Source organism: Osmerus mordax, chromosome 11 (genome assembly GCF_038355195.1).
Source record: "Osmerus mordax isolate fOsmMor3 chromosome 11, fOsmMor3.pri, whole genome shotgun sequence".
NCBI classification, from domain to species: domain Eukaryota; kingdom Metazoa; phylum Chordata; class Actinopteri; order Osmeriformes; family Osmeridae; genus Osmerus; species Osmerus mordax.
The window spans coordinates 7,821,086-7,835,932 of record NC_090060.1 but is presented as its reverse complement, the minus strand read 5'-3'; the positions used below and the strand labels follow the sequence as shown (position 1 = coordinate 7,835,932).

Below are 14,847 nucleotides of genomic sequence, written 5' to 3'. Positions count from 1 at the left end.
CCCAAAAACATGTATTTGCCTTTTGGTGTACGCCGGACGGTGAACTTCAACCACTCCAAAGTAAACAAGCAAACACGTGAGAAAAATGGGGTTGAACCGGGGTATACATTATGCGCACCCTTTTTAATGGGGCGCTGAGCGGCAAACATAGCACTGCTTCTCCTTCAATAGTAGACTAGCGAAAGATAAATGTACGTGCTCCGTACACTCATGAGGCTTTGGAATTAAACCGAAGTTACTAGCTCGCCAGCTGGGTAGACAAGACTATTGTTCAATGAAGACGGTGTCAAAACAAACCTCCGCCACCGTGCGGGATAAGGTAAAAGTATATTAGCGAGGAAGTGCTAATCCAATGACATTAAGGTTCTGCTCCATCTGCAGATGGTACGTCAAGCCAGATAGCTTAACTAATGTCTGGCTATAGATGTGAAAACTGACATGTCAGAATATCAAAGAGTTTGCTTGCTAACTAGCTAGACTCTAGACGTTGGAAGGTATTAGAAAGCTAACAAGAGCTGCAGACTTACAACGTTAGCTCTCGATATCTTTAGTGTTGTGGAACTGTCAACTTCTGTTGGTACTTTAGCCAGCTAGCTTTGGCCTTTTACTTCTGCATTAACCAACAGAAAACACAGACACTGATATTGGAGTCCTTTAAATATCAGATATTGTGTGCATGATAACATCTACCTAACACCGGGGTCAAATTACTTGACAACTTGACAGCTGGCTGATAGTATTTTGCCTATGACTGCAGGACGTTACAGCGCCCTCTGGTGGGTTCGTGATGTCCGACAGTCTGTCTCTTTCATCCTACAAGGACTATCCTGTAATCCATCCTTTTATCAACACACACACACCTCGACACACATTACCAAGCAACGCTTTTCCAGAGAGCAGCAGCAAAGGTAAGTTAACTCTGGTCCTGTGTGTGTGGTGTGTTTGTGTCTTGGAGTCCAACAAACAGTTTCCATTTGCTACCGGTGTGGTATCTGGTCTCCATGGCTACAGCAGGGGAAACCTTACTCCCTTATGCTTACAAAGCGTAGCTGCTCTGGTGACATCCTATTCATCCTCCTGTTCTGTCACTCTATCCCCTCTGTGCATCTCTCCTCTTATCCTCCCTTCTGATCCCTCGTTCACACTCACTCATCATCATTCCATCCCCCAAATGCACTCTTTCCACTCTATTGAACGGTGCAATAACATAACATGTCAGCCATTAAATGACAATGTGTTTTTGTGTGTTTAGCTATCTTGTCTGCCTTGAGGAACCTTCAGGAGAAGATCAGGACCCTGGAGAAGGAGAGAGGCCGGGCAGTACAGAGCATATACACACCGGAGAAGACCTCAACACACACACTCACACAGCCCCAGAGGGACAAGGACACACACTCTCATGCTGACATAGCCAAGCACACAGACAAACATAAACACACTGACACACACACCCACACTGACACACATACACACAAAGACACACACTCTCAGTCAGGCACACACACCAAGAGGGTGGGAGAGAGAGAAACCAGTGACAAGTCAGCATGTAACCAAGGTGAGTCCTATAGTCTGAAAGATGTTAATATATATATCGTGCCAAAGGATAGTATTTGACAGTGTTTTTGCCTTTCTTTCTTCCTTCCCTCCCTTCCCCTCTACTTTCCCACATTTTCCCTCTCTCTTTCTCTTCTGCTCCCTCCCCTTCCTTCCTTCCCTCCCCCCCTCCCTCTCCCTCGACTTGCCCCTCCCTTTCCTACTCCTCCTCCTCCACCCTCTCCTCCTACCGCTTCCCTCCGTCTCCCTCTCTCCTCCCAGCCCTGGTGACCCAGCTAGCCGCAGCGGAGGCTCGCTGTAGCCAGCTTGAGAAGCAGTTGGAGCACATGAGGAGGATGGTCCGCAGTGCCAAGTCGGACAGGACCACCCTGCTCAAACAACAGGTCAGTGTGTGCCTAGCTTAGCATGTTGGAGCTTATTTTAGCACCGTATAGCTTAGCATATCACTAAAACAAAAGGTAAACACACTCCTCACTTAGTTTAGCACAGGATAGTTTAGCCGATCACTACAACAACAGGTTCGCACACTTCTATCTTAGCATAGCTTAGCGTATCACGACAAAAACACATTAGTACATGTCTGGCTTAGCTTAGCATAGTGTAGCCAAGCCTAGCACTAACTATAACAGGTGAGCATCTACAATAAAAACCCGACCCTTTTACAGGTTTCCATGGAGACATCCAGGTCAGCTTATCAGTCACATGACTCTTGTTCTGGGCATGCCCAGTTGGAGAAACTAGAGCGTCTGGAGCAGGAGTATTTGCGACTGACAGGCACGCAGGAGCATGCAGAGGTACACACAAACACAACACACAAGACCACACAGATGCACACACGTACACTGAACTGACAAAGGTACACACTTACATGATGTGGAGGAGGAGGATGATGTGGGTTTCTGTGTCTTAGAGGAAGATCCAGGAGTTGGAGATCAAGCTGCAGGAGGAGCAGCACCAGATCAAGCTGGTCCAGGACAAAGCTAACCAGGCACATACACACACACACACACACACCCACTAGGTTGATACACATACACACACTGGGTTGAAACACACAAACTAAAATAGTAAGGACATTCTCTAATGTTCTGCTTTCGTATTGGCTGTCCTCAGATACAGACAGGTTTGGAAGCCAATAGGATCCTGCTCCAGTCTGTATCTCCCCGCCCACCCAGAAGCAGAACCAAAGAGAAGAGACCTGTTTCTAAAGTATGCTGCCTTTTCAGTGAACAGATGAGACACAGAGCAATTATTTTATTAATACTTAAGTCAACTGTGTGTGTGTGTGTTTTTGTGTGTGTTTCCAGACGCCTGTGGAGTCGCCCTCACACACACAGCCTCACTACAGACTTAGTCTGGGGGACGTGCCATTTGTGACTGGAACGGTATGAACACACACACACACATAATCTTATAGACAAACTGACACATACACATGGAGACAAATACATACCTAGTAATGTATATAGATATTTCCCACTTTCTCTGTTCTCTTCTTTTTATATTTCCCTCTTTCTTTTTCTCTTTTCCCCCCCTCTCTCTCTCTCTCTCTCTGTCTCTCTCTCTCTCTGTCTCTCTCTTTCTCTCTGTCTGTTTTTCTCTCTTTAGTCTCCAGGTTGCAGTCACTCGGTCCGGGCCAACGTCCAGTCTGTCCTCTCTCTGCTGAAGCAACACCAGCCCCAGCTCTGTAACGCACGCGTCCTCTCTCACACCCCATTGGACCAGAGTTCCGCCCAGGCAGCCAATCACAGGCGCTCAGACAGTGGCTCCTCCTCTTCCTCTTCTGGAGGGGAGGAGCTAGCAGACCTGTTGGTGGCATTACAGGAAGAGCTGCGACACATGAGCCTGTAAGAGTGTGTGTGTGTGTTGGATGAGGTGGAGTCGGGGTGTTTGTTGCCAATAGAAAGGCTTCTTTATTTTGGCTTTGTTTATGTAGTTTACGTATATCGCCAGCAGAGGGAACAATTGTGACGTGTGTGTGTGACAGGGAGCAACAGGACCTGATGCGGCAGGCTGAAGAGTGTGTGTCGGAGCGTGAGAGGAGAGAGCTGCACAGAGATCAGGAGGACCTACTGAAGAAGATGGAGAGGAAGGGAGAGCAGATCAGCAAGTTACACAAACACCAAACACAGGTACACACACACACGCATAACACACAGGTGAAAACACACAGACATGCACACATAAACATAAAACACTGATATGCACACAAACACTTACAGAAACCCCATATTTTCAAGAATATCCTTTACCCATTCCGTTTATCTCTCCCTCCTCTCTCGCTCGCTCTCTCTCCCTCACCCCCTCCTCTCTCTCTTCCTCTCCCCCCCTTCTTTCTCTCCCTCTATCTCTCTCTCTCTCAGGTCAAGAGGTTGCGTAGGGAGGTGCGGGGTCAGAAGCGAGGGGGCAGAGGTGAGGTCAGGGTCACAACCACAGTGACTACTCGCGGTCGCTCAGCCGGAGTGGTCAAAGTTGGTCCGGGCGACCGCAGTAAGAACAATCTGAAACTGCTCCGTGACATGAAAGCCCTCCAGAGCTCCCTACGAACATGACCTCAACACAACCATCCTCCTTACAAACCTGACCGAAAGGCAACTGTCCTTACTACGACAGCAAGACAACCGTCATCCTCAGCATGAACCTGACCACAACATAACCATCCTTGTTATAAACTTGACCCCAGCTCAACCATCTTCACTAAGAACCTGACTGCAACACAACTGTCGTCACTTTGCACCTGACAACAGTGTGAAACAACATTTTACTGTCTATACTCATATGGAGACCGTCTGTGGGTGCAGGTAGTTATGTACAGAGGTTTTCTTGGGTCAACCCGACTCGTCCTAGCCTTATTATGGGATATCAGGGACAGAATGTGTGTGTGGGTGTGTGTGGGTGTGTTCAGAATCATTTCAAATGATATATTAGCAATGGTGCGCTGCATTTGGAAATAAACATATTTATTTTGTATTCTTATTCGCGGAATCTGTGTTTTGCATTTTGAATCATATTCAGTGCCTCATAATTGCCATTATTTGGACAATAATTCGTTTTTTACTTGATATCCAGTAAAACTGATTACGGGACTAGCGGTAACCCCTATCTCCACGTCTTCGGGAGCTCATTTCAGCACCACCGTCACCGGGACAGCTCCTTTGACGCACCTCTATACGCCCGCGCACCGCCGAACCGGGGTAGTCCAGCCGAATGGACGCTTCTCCCAACGCCCTCATTTGGTCATCCGTTTGTGTGAATTAAATAAGGAGAAAAATATAATTCTATAACTGGTAAATTTGTTTCAACTTTAAATTTCTGCTCCCGTCTTTGGACTGAGGAGCGTCAGTGAAGATGAGCGCTCCTTTTCGTCTAAACTGCTCGTCAACGTTCCAGTGTAACCTTGTAGAATCAATGGTTTGTAAATAAACCGCTTTGGTAAACTAGCTTATAAAGATGGTAAGTTTCGTTATGGATGTTCAGTGTTTGTTGTAAATTAGAAACTGAGTCTATACATCATTTAATTGATTAATCACTGAGGCGATTTGATTGGGTAGGTATTGGTTGTTACAGTGGACTTTATAACAGTCTTAAACATGGGTTCAAGTAAGACATTTGCTCTGTCTACAGTACGGGTTTATCAACACCTGTCTGAAGTCTTTGGTTGTCGAGAAATTTGGTGAAAAGACGTGGGTAAAACTCAGGTAACTATCGATATATTTTTCCTGGATAAGTTTACCTGGACAACCATTCGAAACGATGTTTTATTTTTGTAGACAAACGGAACATGGCGTTACGATCACCATCTCCTTGTCATCATCACATACCCCATCATCATCATCATCATCATCATCGTCTTCATCATCATGTTCAGAGATGAAGCAGGCGTTCAGGATACCTTCCTGACGTACGAGGTGTACCCTGATGACATCACGATGCGGCTGGTCAGCGAGGCCTGCAAATTGCTGGGTAATTATCTTCATGCGTCATTGAAAGTCATCACACATAATTCTTTCTGTAACTTCCTTTTGTTTTTCGATTTGTTGTCAGACGTTAAGCCGGAGGTGGTTCTGAGACAGTTCGGAGAATACTTCTTCGAGTTCTGTAAACGGTCCGGATACGACCACATGCTGCGAACTCTGGGGGGGAGTCTGTTCGAGTTCATAGAGAATCTGGACGCCCTCCACAGTTACCTGGCTCTTTCTTACAAGGTCCAGTGTGTGTTCATCTTAGATGCTTAATGGGGGGATGGGGGCGGGGGGCGTGTCCAGCATTATGTTTTATTCCAGTGTGTGTTTGTGTGACAATGTAACAACTGGGGTAACGTTTATTAACATATTAACATAAATGGCTCGCAGGAAATGAATGCCCCATCATTTCGTGTGGAAAGGAACCTCGAAGGCACCATGTATCTTCATTACTATTCAGACCGGCGCGGCCTGTGCCACATCGTGCCTGGTACATACATGAACTACAATGACGTGTCTCTGATTAAATACATGTTCATTGCTTCACATCACGTTATACAGCGCGCAGCAGACAAGCGTAAACTGTATTCGTTTTCGGTGCGTAACGTCCGAACATGCAATTTTACACTTAGGTATTATTGGCGCTGTTGCGAGAGATTTCTTCAACAGTGACATAACGATGGAGATCGTTAACCGGATCGAGGAGCTCGAGCGGACAGGGAAGAAGGAGCACGTCGTCTTCCTTGTCACCCAGCGGCCCTTAGTCACCAATCCCGTAAGCAGCGGCGAGACCCAACACCAGACCCCGTCTGAGCCGCCGCGGAGCCACACCAGGAGGAACGCCATGCACTTGACCCAGGAGGTACAACTTTGATGTTGTTTCTATAGTACTCTTTCCAGATTCCTCTGCATCTCCTCAAACCTACATACCACCCAATCACAGCTCACTAGCTAGCTAATGTTGTCTCATACAACTAGTTTGATCAAATGAGGACATAAACAGGTATTGTATAACACCCCTATCCCCACTCCCCCCAGGACCTTCCAGGCCCCTGTCCGAGGAGGCGGCCCCCGGGCTGCTCTCTCTACAGGAGCCACTGGGAGATGGTCCGGGGTCTGGTGAGGCTGGGGAAGGGTATGTATCCTCTGTATATTATGTGCCAGTCCTTTATCGAAACCATCCCTGGGTCTGAACCCACACCCCATCTACATCCAGTGTGTCAATATCACCAACCCCCCCCCCCCCCCCCCACCCAGGTAAGCTTCTGAGGGGCTTTGAGCCAGTCTACCCTGAGAGTCTGTGTGTCGACCTGAAGACCTTCTGCAACGCCTTCCCCTTCCACCTGGTGTTTGATGAACAGGTAACAACTGAGACTCACTCGTCCCACCATACAAACACACAGGCCAAGAAACACTCTGCTCTACCCTCTCCATGTGTACAATGTGATGCCACATAGCTTTTCCTTTGTCATCCACCATCCTCTTTCTTTCTCTCTTTCCTCATGTCTCTGGCCCTTGTTCAATTTCTACACACACTCCCTCTTCCACTCATTCTGGCCCTTTCTCTCTCCTCATCGGTTTCTCTCTCTTGACAACCCCCCCCCCCCCCCCCCCCCCCCCCCCCCCCGCCGCCCCCCTAGCTGAGGGTGTGTCAGGCAGGGGTGAACCTCCAGCGTATCGTCCCCGGTCTGCAGACCAGAAACATCTGTCTGGACCAGTACTTCCTCATCCTGCACCCGGAGGTCACCTTCACCATCTCCAGCATCAGGAAGTTCATCAACAGCCACTTTGTGCTGCAGACCAGGAGGAACATGATGCCTGAGGCCTGGAGGGAACGACCCATGCTGCAGCTGAGAGGTGAGAGGACACACACACACACTGACACACACACACACACGCACACACACACACAGGCGCACACAGCCAGCACACACGCGATGCCTGCGTGCCCTGTCCTTGTCTGCTTCCCTCACCGGGGCTGTTCTCAGGTCAGATGCTGTGGATGGCGTCGGAGGGCCGCATGCTGTACCAGGCGTCCCCTCTGCTGCGCAGCCTGGAGGAGCTGGAGGAGCGCAGCATGCACCTGTCGGACATCGCCCCGCACGACGTGACCCGCGACCTCATCCTGCTCAACCAGCAGCGGCTGGCGGAGATGGAGCTGTCCAGCCAGCTGGAGAGGAAGAAGGAGGAGCTGCGGCTGCTGTCGCAGCACCTGGAGGAGGAGCGCAGGAAGACGGAGACGCTGCTGTACGCCATGCTGCCGCGCCACGTGGCCAACCAGCTGAAGGAGGGCAAGACGGTGGAGGCGGGTACGTGGAGGGGTGGGGGGGGGGGAGTGGGGGGGGTAGAGGTTAGTCATGGAGTGGGGTTGAGGTTTGCGGCAGGTAGGTTGGAGGGGGTGCCTGGAAGGGGTTGAAGTCGAGGCGTGTGAGTGTGCCTGTGTGAGTATGTGTGTGCGTGTGTGTGTGAACTTGTGTGTGTGTGTGTCTCCCAGGTGAGTTTAAGGAGTGCACCATCCTGTTCAGTGATGTGGTCACCTTCACCACCATCTGCTCCCAGTGTGAGCCCCTGGACATCGTCAACATGCTCAACTCCATGTACCTGCGCTTCGACCGGCTCACCACCGTCCACACGGTCTACAAGGTAACACACAGGTCGCTAAGGACTGTTATGGGACAGACAGAGCCTAGGAGACTAAGATCTGGATCTGTGACTGTTAGAGAATTTGAATTGACCTACTTTTACTTTCCCACGTTGTGTGTTTGTGCCTGGGTCTACATATCTCTCTGTGTCTGTGTCCAGGTGGAGACTATTGGGGATGCCTACATGGTGGTTGGTGGGGTGCCCATCCCAGTATCCAGCCACGCAGAGCGGGTGGCCAACTTTGCCCTGGGCATGGTGCTGGCTGCCCAGGAGGTCATCAACCCTGTCACTGGACAGCCCATACAGGTACGGTCAGGTCAAAGGTCACCCATTCCAGACCGCCCATACAGGTACAGTACAGTCATGTCAGAGGGGGCACTATAGCCTTTGTAGTCTGGTTCAAGCTGGTTAGATTGTATTATGTTTTATTGTTTTCTAATCCTTTTTGTTCTATTCCCCACACACACACACACACACACAATACTGTATTGCAATCTCATCTATTCTCTTCTTTCATATTCTATTTTTCCATTCTGATCTTGTCTTCCATTCTGTCTCTGGAGTGCAGATCCGAGTGGGTCTGCACTGTGGGCCGGTGCTGGCGGGGGTGGTGGGGGAGAAGATGCCTCGGTACTGTCTGTTTGGAGACACGGTCAACACTGCCTCACGCATGGAAAGCCACGGCCTGCCCAACAAGATCCACTTGAGCCCCAGTGTGTTCCAGTAAGCTGTCTGTCTCACACAGAACACCCCCCCACAGACAACAAGACATGAAGATGTGTGTGTGTTGTATGAATATGTTTGCATGTGTGTATGAATGTGTGTGTATTTTATTAATGTTTGTGAGTGTGTCTGTGTATTTCATGTGTGTGTGTGTGTGTGTGTGTGCGTGTCTCCAGGGCTCTGTACGATAAGGGCTTCTTGCTGCAGGAGCGTGGAGAAATCGAGGTGAAGGGGAAGGGCAAGATGACCACCTACTTCCTGGAGAAGAACCTGCGTGTCAGCGAGCTGCAGCTGCTAGGTTTGTCTGAGCCCGAGGAGCGCTCCGGACGCCCGGCTGGACGCCACTCTGCCCTCTCTACCACGGACGGGGAGGGGGCCCACCACCACCCAGGGGCACCAGGTCTGTCTGTCTGTCTGGCTTCCTACCTGTCCTTGTTCGCATGTCCTTGCTTGTCTCAGTGGGTTAAATTAAAACCTTTTTGTCCTGCTATTCTTGTCTCCCTGTTCCTATCTTTCTTCCCTCTCCAGAGGTGCAGCGGCGGGCGAGGAAAGAGGACAGACACCCCACCGTGCCCATGAGGTACGCAGACAACCTGAGCGAGCCCCCTCCCTCCCCCCAGCCCCCCTCCGCCCCCCTGAGCAAACCTCCCCGGGACTCTGAGAGCTACGGCAGTCTACACAGTGAGGACCAATCAGGAGACAAGCTCCGGAACCCATCAGACGATATCAAACACACTGACCAATCAGAAAATAGATGTGTGGACAGTAACAACCAACAGTTGACCAGAGTTGTTTTGTGCGCCACCTCTGTTGTCGCTGAGGCTGCTTCAGTGTCTCGGAACAAACACACCCGCACCAGATTTTGTGTGCTACTGTGAGTTTTGGGGATGTTTGATTTGGATCAACATGTGACTGATCAACATACATTGTACTGCTGCACTGTGCCAATACTTGTCAGTGAACTCTGAAACCAGGTTTTGTATGGAACATGCCATATTAATGGGCCAGCATTATCTTACAAAGTTATGCTTAAAATAAATTTACTTTGCCATCATGAAAATGTGCCTATTTGGAGTTAGTTGTACATACTATAGCACATATGAAAAGGCTTTACTCAGTGGATCTTGACCTTACAGAAGTTTATCCTGAAGTGTCCTTCAGTCTAAAGAAGGGTCTTGAGTTAAGATGTTGGGGACATTTGACATGAGACTCAGAGGCAGTGCTGGGCAAAATGAATGGGTGGTGTTTCCTCATGAGGAATCCTTTATGATCTAGTATATAATAGTTATTGATGATTATCTGTGAGTGGATGTGTTTTGTTCTATAATGTAAATATGTATGTTGAAAAAAAGCTCATGAGGAACATACATACCAAGCAATACAACAGTTTATCGGTGGCAAAATAAATGTGACATGAAAAAACATTTAGACAGTCATTACACCTGACATCTATGATCCCCACAACAGCATCATTTTGACCTCACGGTGCAGGGGACCATTTCTCATCGACCAGACCAGCCTATCAGATGCTCATCGACCAGACCAGCCTATCAGACACTCCGACAGAGAGAAGAAGAAAGCCCCAACAGAAGATATGATGTTTGTGATAATGAAAACAGGTGAACTGGTGAACAATCATCTTCTGTTCTCTCCTGGTGTCCTTGACGACCACACGGAGGCCCCGAGGACCAGACAACCCCCCCCCCCCCCGGTTGACTCAGACATAACATCCACATCAATAAATGATGTCGCTGGCGAGGCCCCTGCTGAAAAAGGAGCCCCCCCACCCCCCGGACAGGTCCGCCTGCTGAGGGCGTCACCATGGTTACTCCCGCCACCGGACAGCCCAGTCTGGTCACCTGATCCACGCCGGCGGCTTGTCACCCAGCGACGTGGATAATGGTGTCCGGATCACCGGATGGAAACAACAGCGTGTGTAACCGGAGTCTGTGTGTGTGTGGTCAAGTGCGATAAAATCAGTCTCTTGGCTGACCTGAAAATCGTGTCAACTGACACAGACCTAGATAGAGTTTTATGGGCTTGATGTTATTGTCTCCTAACCTACATACTAAGACCCACACGTGACCAAGAATCCAATCCCAGCAATCTCTTGGCCAATCAATCAATTAATCAATCATCCTCCCCCTTTGTGTTAATAAAGGCTATGGGCCTAAAACACAAAGTTCCAACTCAGATTCTGATCGTGTTCCTCCCTTCAGGAGTCCGTCTCGGTGATGGCGTCCTGTTCGTCTGGGTTCTTGTCCAGTAGGGGACTGGCCAGAACAGGCCGGATGGTGTAGATGTCGTCCACAGGTAGTAGGAAGGTCACGGTCTTCACTTTAGCCCTGAGAGACAGAGAACAACAGAGGTGTAGTGATCTCTGATGATATTTAGAGGGAATTAACCGAGGAGCTGGCTGAAAGAATGTAGGAGAGGGGTGCACTTGCATGAGCCTCAAAAGAATTCAGAAGACAAAAAAAAACATAAAAACCCATAATAAAGGTAAACTATGTAAACATGAATAACTATATTTAAACGTGTTCTTACACACCTGTTCTTGTTGACGTACTCCTGAAGCGAGCATCTGTTGGTAATCCTCCCTTTGGCCGGGGCCAACCCCTCGTCCGGTGACGGGTTTCTGGAGATGTTGGAGTTGTTTATGTGGACTTCCTGTTGCAGCTTCCCCCAGCTGGGAACGGTGGCCCCCCTCCCTGCCACCCGTCCATCCCCGGCCCCTGCCCCGGCCCCAGCCCCGGCCTCTGCCCCAGCCTCTGCCCCTGCCCCGGCCCCTGCCCCGGCCCCTGCCCCTGCCCTGGCCTCTGCCCCGGCCACCTCACGGCTCCATGGAGCCGTGTGAATGTGGGAGGCTACAGAGTATCTCCTCACCGTCATCACAAAGTTCTCTACGAACAGAGAAGATACCGCCTCATCAGTTTTACTTCCAGGATAACTGAGAACTATACTGATGATCATTTAAAATCAATTTTGATCCAAGAAACTAGCATCATATGTAGAGTTATAACATGTAAGTCAAATTTAGGCTAACTGATCAAAAAACAACAACACTTGCAGCAAATGGCTTCAACTTTACCTTTGTATTGCCCCTCCAGTGCGGGCGCGGAAACATTTCGCCTCAAGTTGATGTGCTGTGGGTTGTCTCCCTCCCCGGCCTGCACAACCGGGCTCGGTTCCACTGGCTCGCTCCCAAACGAAGGTTGACCGATTTCCCCGCGCAACACCTTGTTCTCGGTCTCAAGCTTCTTGATTTCGTCTCGCATCTCCATGACGACGTGCGCAAGGCTGCGCCTGCTTTCCATGGTGCCCGAGTTCCGCTGCCAGTACCAAGGCTTGCCGAACACCGCGGACTCGTGCATTAGGAACTCGCTTTGCTGAGCGTTTAACATGTTGCCGTCTCCAGTCCTGCCAGTCTTCTGTATGTGTCTCTCTTTCAATCTCAGTCTAGATCTTGTTCGAGGCAGACTATGTCGCCTTTCACCACCACAACAGCACATGCGGCTCGGGTGAGCGGCCACTGGGACACAACCGATGTTTTATTAATTTGGCACCGACCAGGTTCAGTTTCATGGACGTTGTGGCCGGAAATGAAATGTGCACAGGGCATGAAAAAGAACATAGGCCTATACTATTGGCTATACCAAAAAATGACCCTAACCCTATGTGTCAAGGTTTAGTTGGATGAGCAGTGGAAGTTAAATTAAGTAAACTGACCAAGTGTGTTTGATCAGAAGTGAAGATTGTAGAAGAACTGAAGAGGCCGCCACCCCCTCCCCACATGGCTAAGGGTCTACTTCTCCACTACACCAGGCCTGAAATATTGATAATACCTTTCAGTGTGTGACAGAGATAAATCCAGACCTTCCAAGATTAGTTCCTAGGTGAACTAATCTTGCCGGGTCAAAAACAAGGCTGTTTGTGGGGGACGGGCATATTTAATTAACCCAATATCTGCTTTATCTTGGATTATATGTATGTGTGTATACAGTTTGTGTGTCTGTGTCACACACAGAGAGAGTGTGTGTCAGAGAAAGTGTGTGTGTGTGTTCCATTTTGTCCTAGTCCACCCACATGTTTATTCATGTTTTCCTAAATAAAGCATTCCAGGGTCATGAGGTCACCCCAATGATTACAGAGAAAACCCACCAGAAACACATAAAAAGCCCAGCAGGCTTTTGATAAACACAAGAAAACACATCCCTCCGATCAACATCAAATGGAATCATCGTGCGGAACACACAAAGGAGGTAATGACAGGTAATTACCCTCATATGCATACAACCTGACAAGCCTGTCCTGGGGAGGTGTGTGTGAGGAGGGGGCGGGGGGGGGGGGGGGGGGGGGGTACAATAGAAACCCTATCACCCCTCTACTGATAGGGGAGAAACTCAAGCGCCCTCACTTTACACCTCAGGTCATGTGTATAGGATGGGGGGAGAGGGAGGGGGGGAGAATAGGAGAAACTCCAAAGGAGAAAATGGGAAAGAAAGAACTCAAAAGAAAGAAAGAAAAAAATCGACTGATTGAGAGAGAGAGATCCTTTTATCCTGTCCTGAAGCTCAGGCTGTATGTCTGTCCAGGAACACTTAACCTGTTTTCATGCTCTGTGTTTCAGCACGAGGCTTAGCATCAATAAGTTATTAGCTCCTCATCTCCAGTCCGCTCAACGCCAAGTGGAAAATACCAGACCTGTGTCAATTATTGTGTACAAACACTGCCAAATACTTAATGTGCACTTGTTTTGATCCAGGGTAATGACACCCACGGATCAGTTTCATAGATGCCAACTGTGAGGTATTTTAAACTTACCTGACTACTCTCAAGTGCTTCAGGGTAATTGATCTATGTAATTAACCCAGGATTGGAGAATACAGCAACACAGGTACACTTGAGCGAGGAGCACTGACAGCAGCTTCTTACAGATGAGGGGAGAGCAGAATAGGGTTGGTACTTTATTGATCTCAGGGTGGAGGCAGGCAGGCAGACAGAGAGGCTGTTTCAGGCAGGCAGACAGAGACAGGTAGTCAGACAGACAGGCAGTAGAGATGTGGAAAGCAGGAGTCTCCACCAGGCATGTCCTGGTTTAATCCAGGGCTGTTTAAACAAGTCTGACTTTTTTCTGTCTGCCAGGCACTTTGAAGTGGAAATCTATCCTAACTGGCTTCTGAGAGTCCACACACACTCACTCACACACACACACACACACACACACACACACACACACACACACACACACACACACACACACACACACACACACACACACACACACACACACACACACACTCTCCACTCCTTCCCACACTACTAGGGCAGGTCACAGTGGTTGAGAGGAGCCTGGATAGCATGATACATTTTATAGAGAAAATCTGGTGACGGTTCATTCTGATACCAGGTTAACCCGATAAACACTGCCTGTAGCGCCCCCTGAGGGGCCTTCCAGGTACTGCAGGGGTTTACAGTGCTATGTAAAGGTTGATAAAGTAGTGGAGGAGAGGTGGGGACGTCAAGGTGAGGGTGGTTACAGAGGGTGGGGACGGTAGGAGAGGGGGTGAATGAGAAGGTAAGGAGGGGATGAGAGGGGTAAGAGAGGGGGTGAATGAGAAGGTAAGGAGGGGATAAGAGGGGTAAGAGAGGGGGTGAATGAGAAGGTAAGGAGGGGATAAGAGGGGTAAGAGAGGGGGAGGATGAGAAGGTAAGGAGGGGATAAGAGGGGTAAGAGAGGGGGTGAATGAGAAGGTAAGGAGGGGATAAGAGGGGTAAGAGAGGGGGAGGATGAGAAGGTAAGGAGGGGATAAGAGGGGTAAGAGAGGGGGTGAATGAGAAGGTAAGGAGGGGATAAGAGGAGTAGCAGAGGGGGAAGAGGTAGGCAGAGGGGGAGGATGAGAAGGTAAACATAGGGTGGGTGAAGTTGCATCATGTGGTTGCTAGCTGCTTCCATATCAGAGAC

The 14,847-nt window shown here is 49.3% G+C and overlaps 2 protein-coding genes across 3 annotated transcripts; both read left to right on the top strand.

Moving 5' to 3' along the window:
* Positions 1 to 185: 185 nt before the first annotated feature.
* Positions 186 to 4,504, top strand: cep57 (centrosomal protein 57). 2 transcript variants are annotated; one of them, XM_067246574.1, is made up of 11 exons: positions 186 to 319; positions 821 to 908; positions 1,253 to 1,555; positions 1,816 to 1,937; positions 2,220 to 2,348; positions 2,465 to 2,542; positions 2,668 to 2,763; positions 2,862 to 2,939; positions 3,163 to 3,401; positions 3,542 to 3,686; positions 3,918 to 4,504. In XM_067246574.1, the coding sequence occupies exons 1-11, from the start codon at positions 275 to 277 to the stop codon at positions 4,104 to 4,106; spliced, it is 1,512 nt and encodes a 503-aa protein (XP_067102675.1). In that variant the 5' UTR covers positions 186 to 274; the 3' UTR covers positions 4,107 to 4,504. The 2 variants fall into 2 exon arrangements, with proteins under 2 accessions (XP_067102675.1, XP_067102674.1); XM_067246573.1 differs by having other exon boundaries at positions 758 to 908.
* A 398-nt stretch (positions 4,505 to 4,902) lies between these two features.
* Positions 4,903 to 10,745, top strand: LOC136951985 (guanylate cyclase soluble subunit beta-2-like). Its single transcript, XM_067246657.1, has 16 exons — positions 4,903 to 4,965; positions 5,179 to 5,252; positions 5,423 to 5,517; positions 5,599 to 5,759; positions 5,907 to 6,006; positions 6,149 to 6,378; positions 6,555 to 6,651; positions 6,774 to 6,877; positions 7,157 to 7,373; positions 7,505 to 7,825; positions 8,011 to 8,159; positions 8,319 to 8,465; positions 8,728 to 8,882; positions 9,059 to 9,282; positions 9,411 to 9,647; positions 10,681 to 10,745. Exons 1-16 carry the CDS (start codon positions 4,903 to 4,905, stop codon positions 10,743 to 10,745), a joined length of 2,439 nt encoding a protein of 812 aa, XP_067102758.1.
* Positions 10,746 to 14,847: the final 4,102 nt, after the last annotated feature.

Bases quoted from the DNA above. Each gene is read 5' to 3' on its own strand.
- cep57 (XM_067246573.1), top strand. From the start codon at position 275: ATGAAGACGGTGTCAAAACAAACCTCCGCCACCGTGCGGGATAAG. The intron at 1,938-2,219 runs GTCAGTGTGTGC...ACCCTTTTACAG, and splicing joins CCACCCTGCTCAAACAACAG to GTTTCCATGGAGACATCCAG. The intron at 2,940-3,162 runs GTATGAACACAC...TTCTCTCTTTAG, and splicing joins TGCCATTTGTGACTGGAACG to TCTCCAGGTTGCAGTCACTC.
- LOC136951985 (XM_067246657.1), top strand. From the start codon at position 4,903: ATGAGCGCTCCTTTTCGTCTAAACTGCTCGTCAACGTTCCAGTGTAAC. The intron at 6,652-6,773 runs GTATGTATCCTC...CCCCCCACCCAG, and splicing joins TCTGGTGAGGCTGGGGAAGG to GTAAGCTTCTGAGGGGCTTT. The intron at 8,466-8,727 runs GTACGGTCAGGT...TCTGGAGTGCAG, and splicing joins TCACTGGACAGCCCATACAG to ATCCGAGTGGGTCTGCACTG.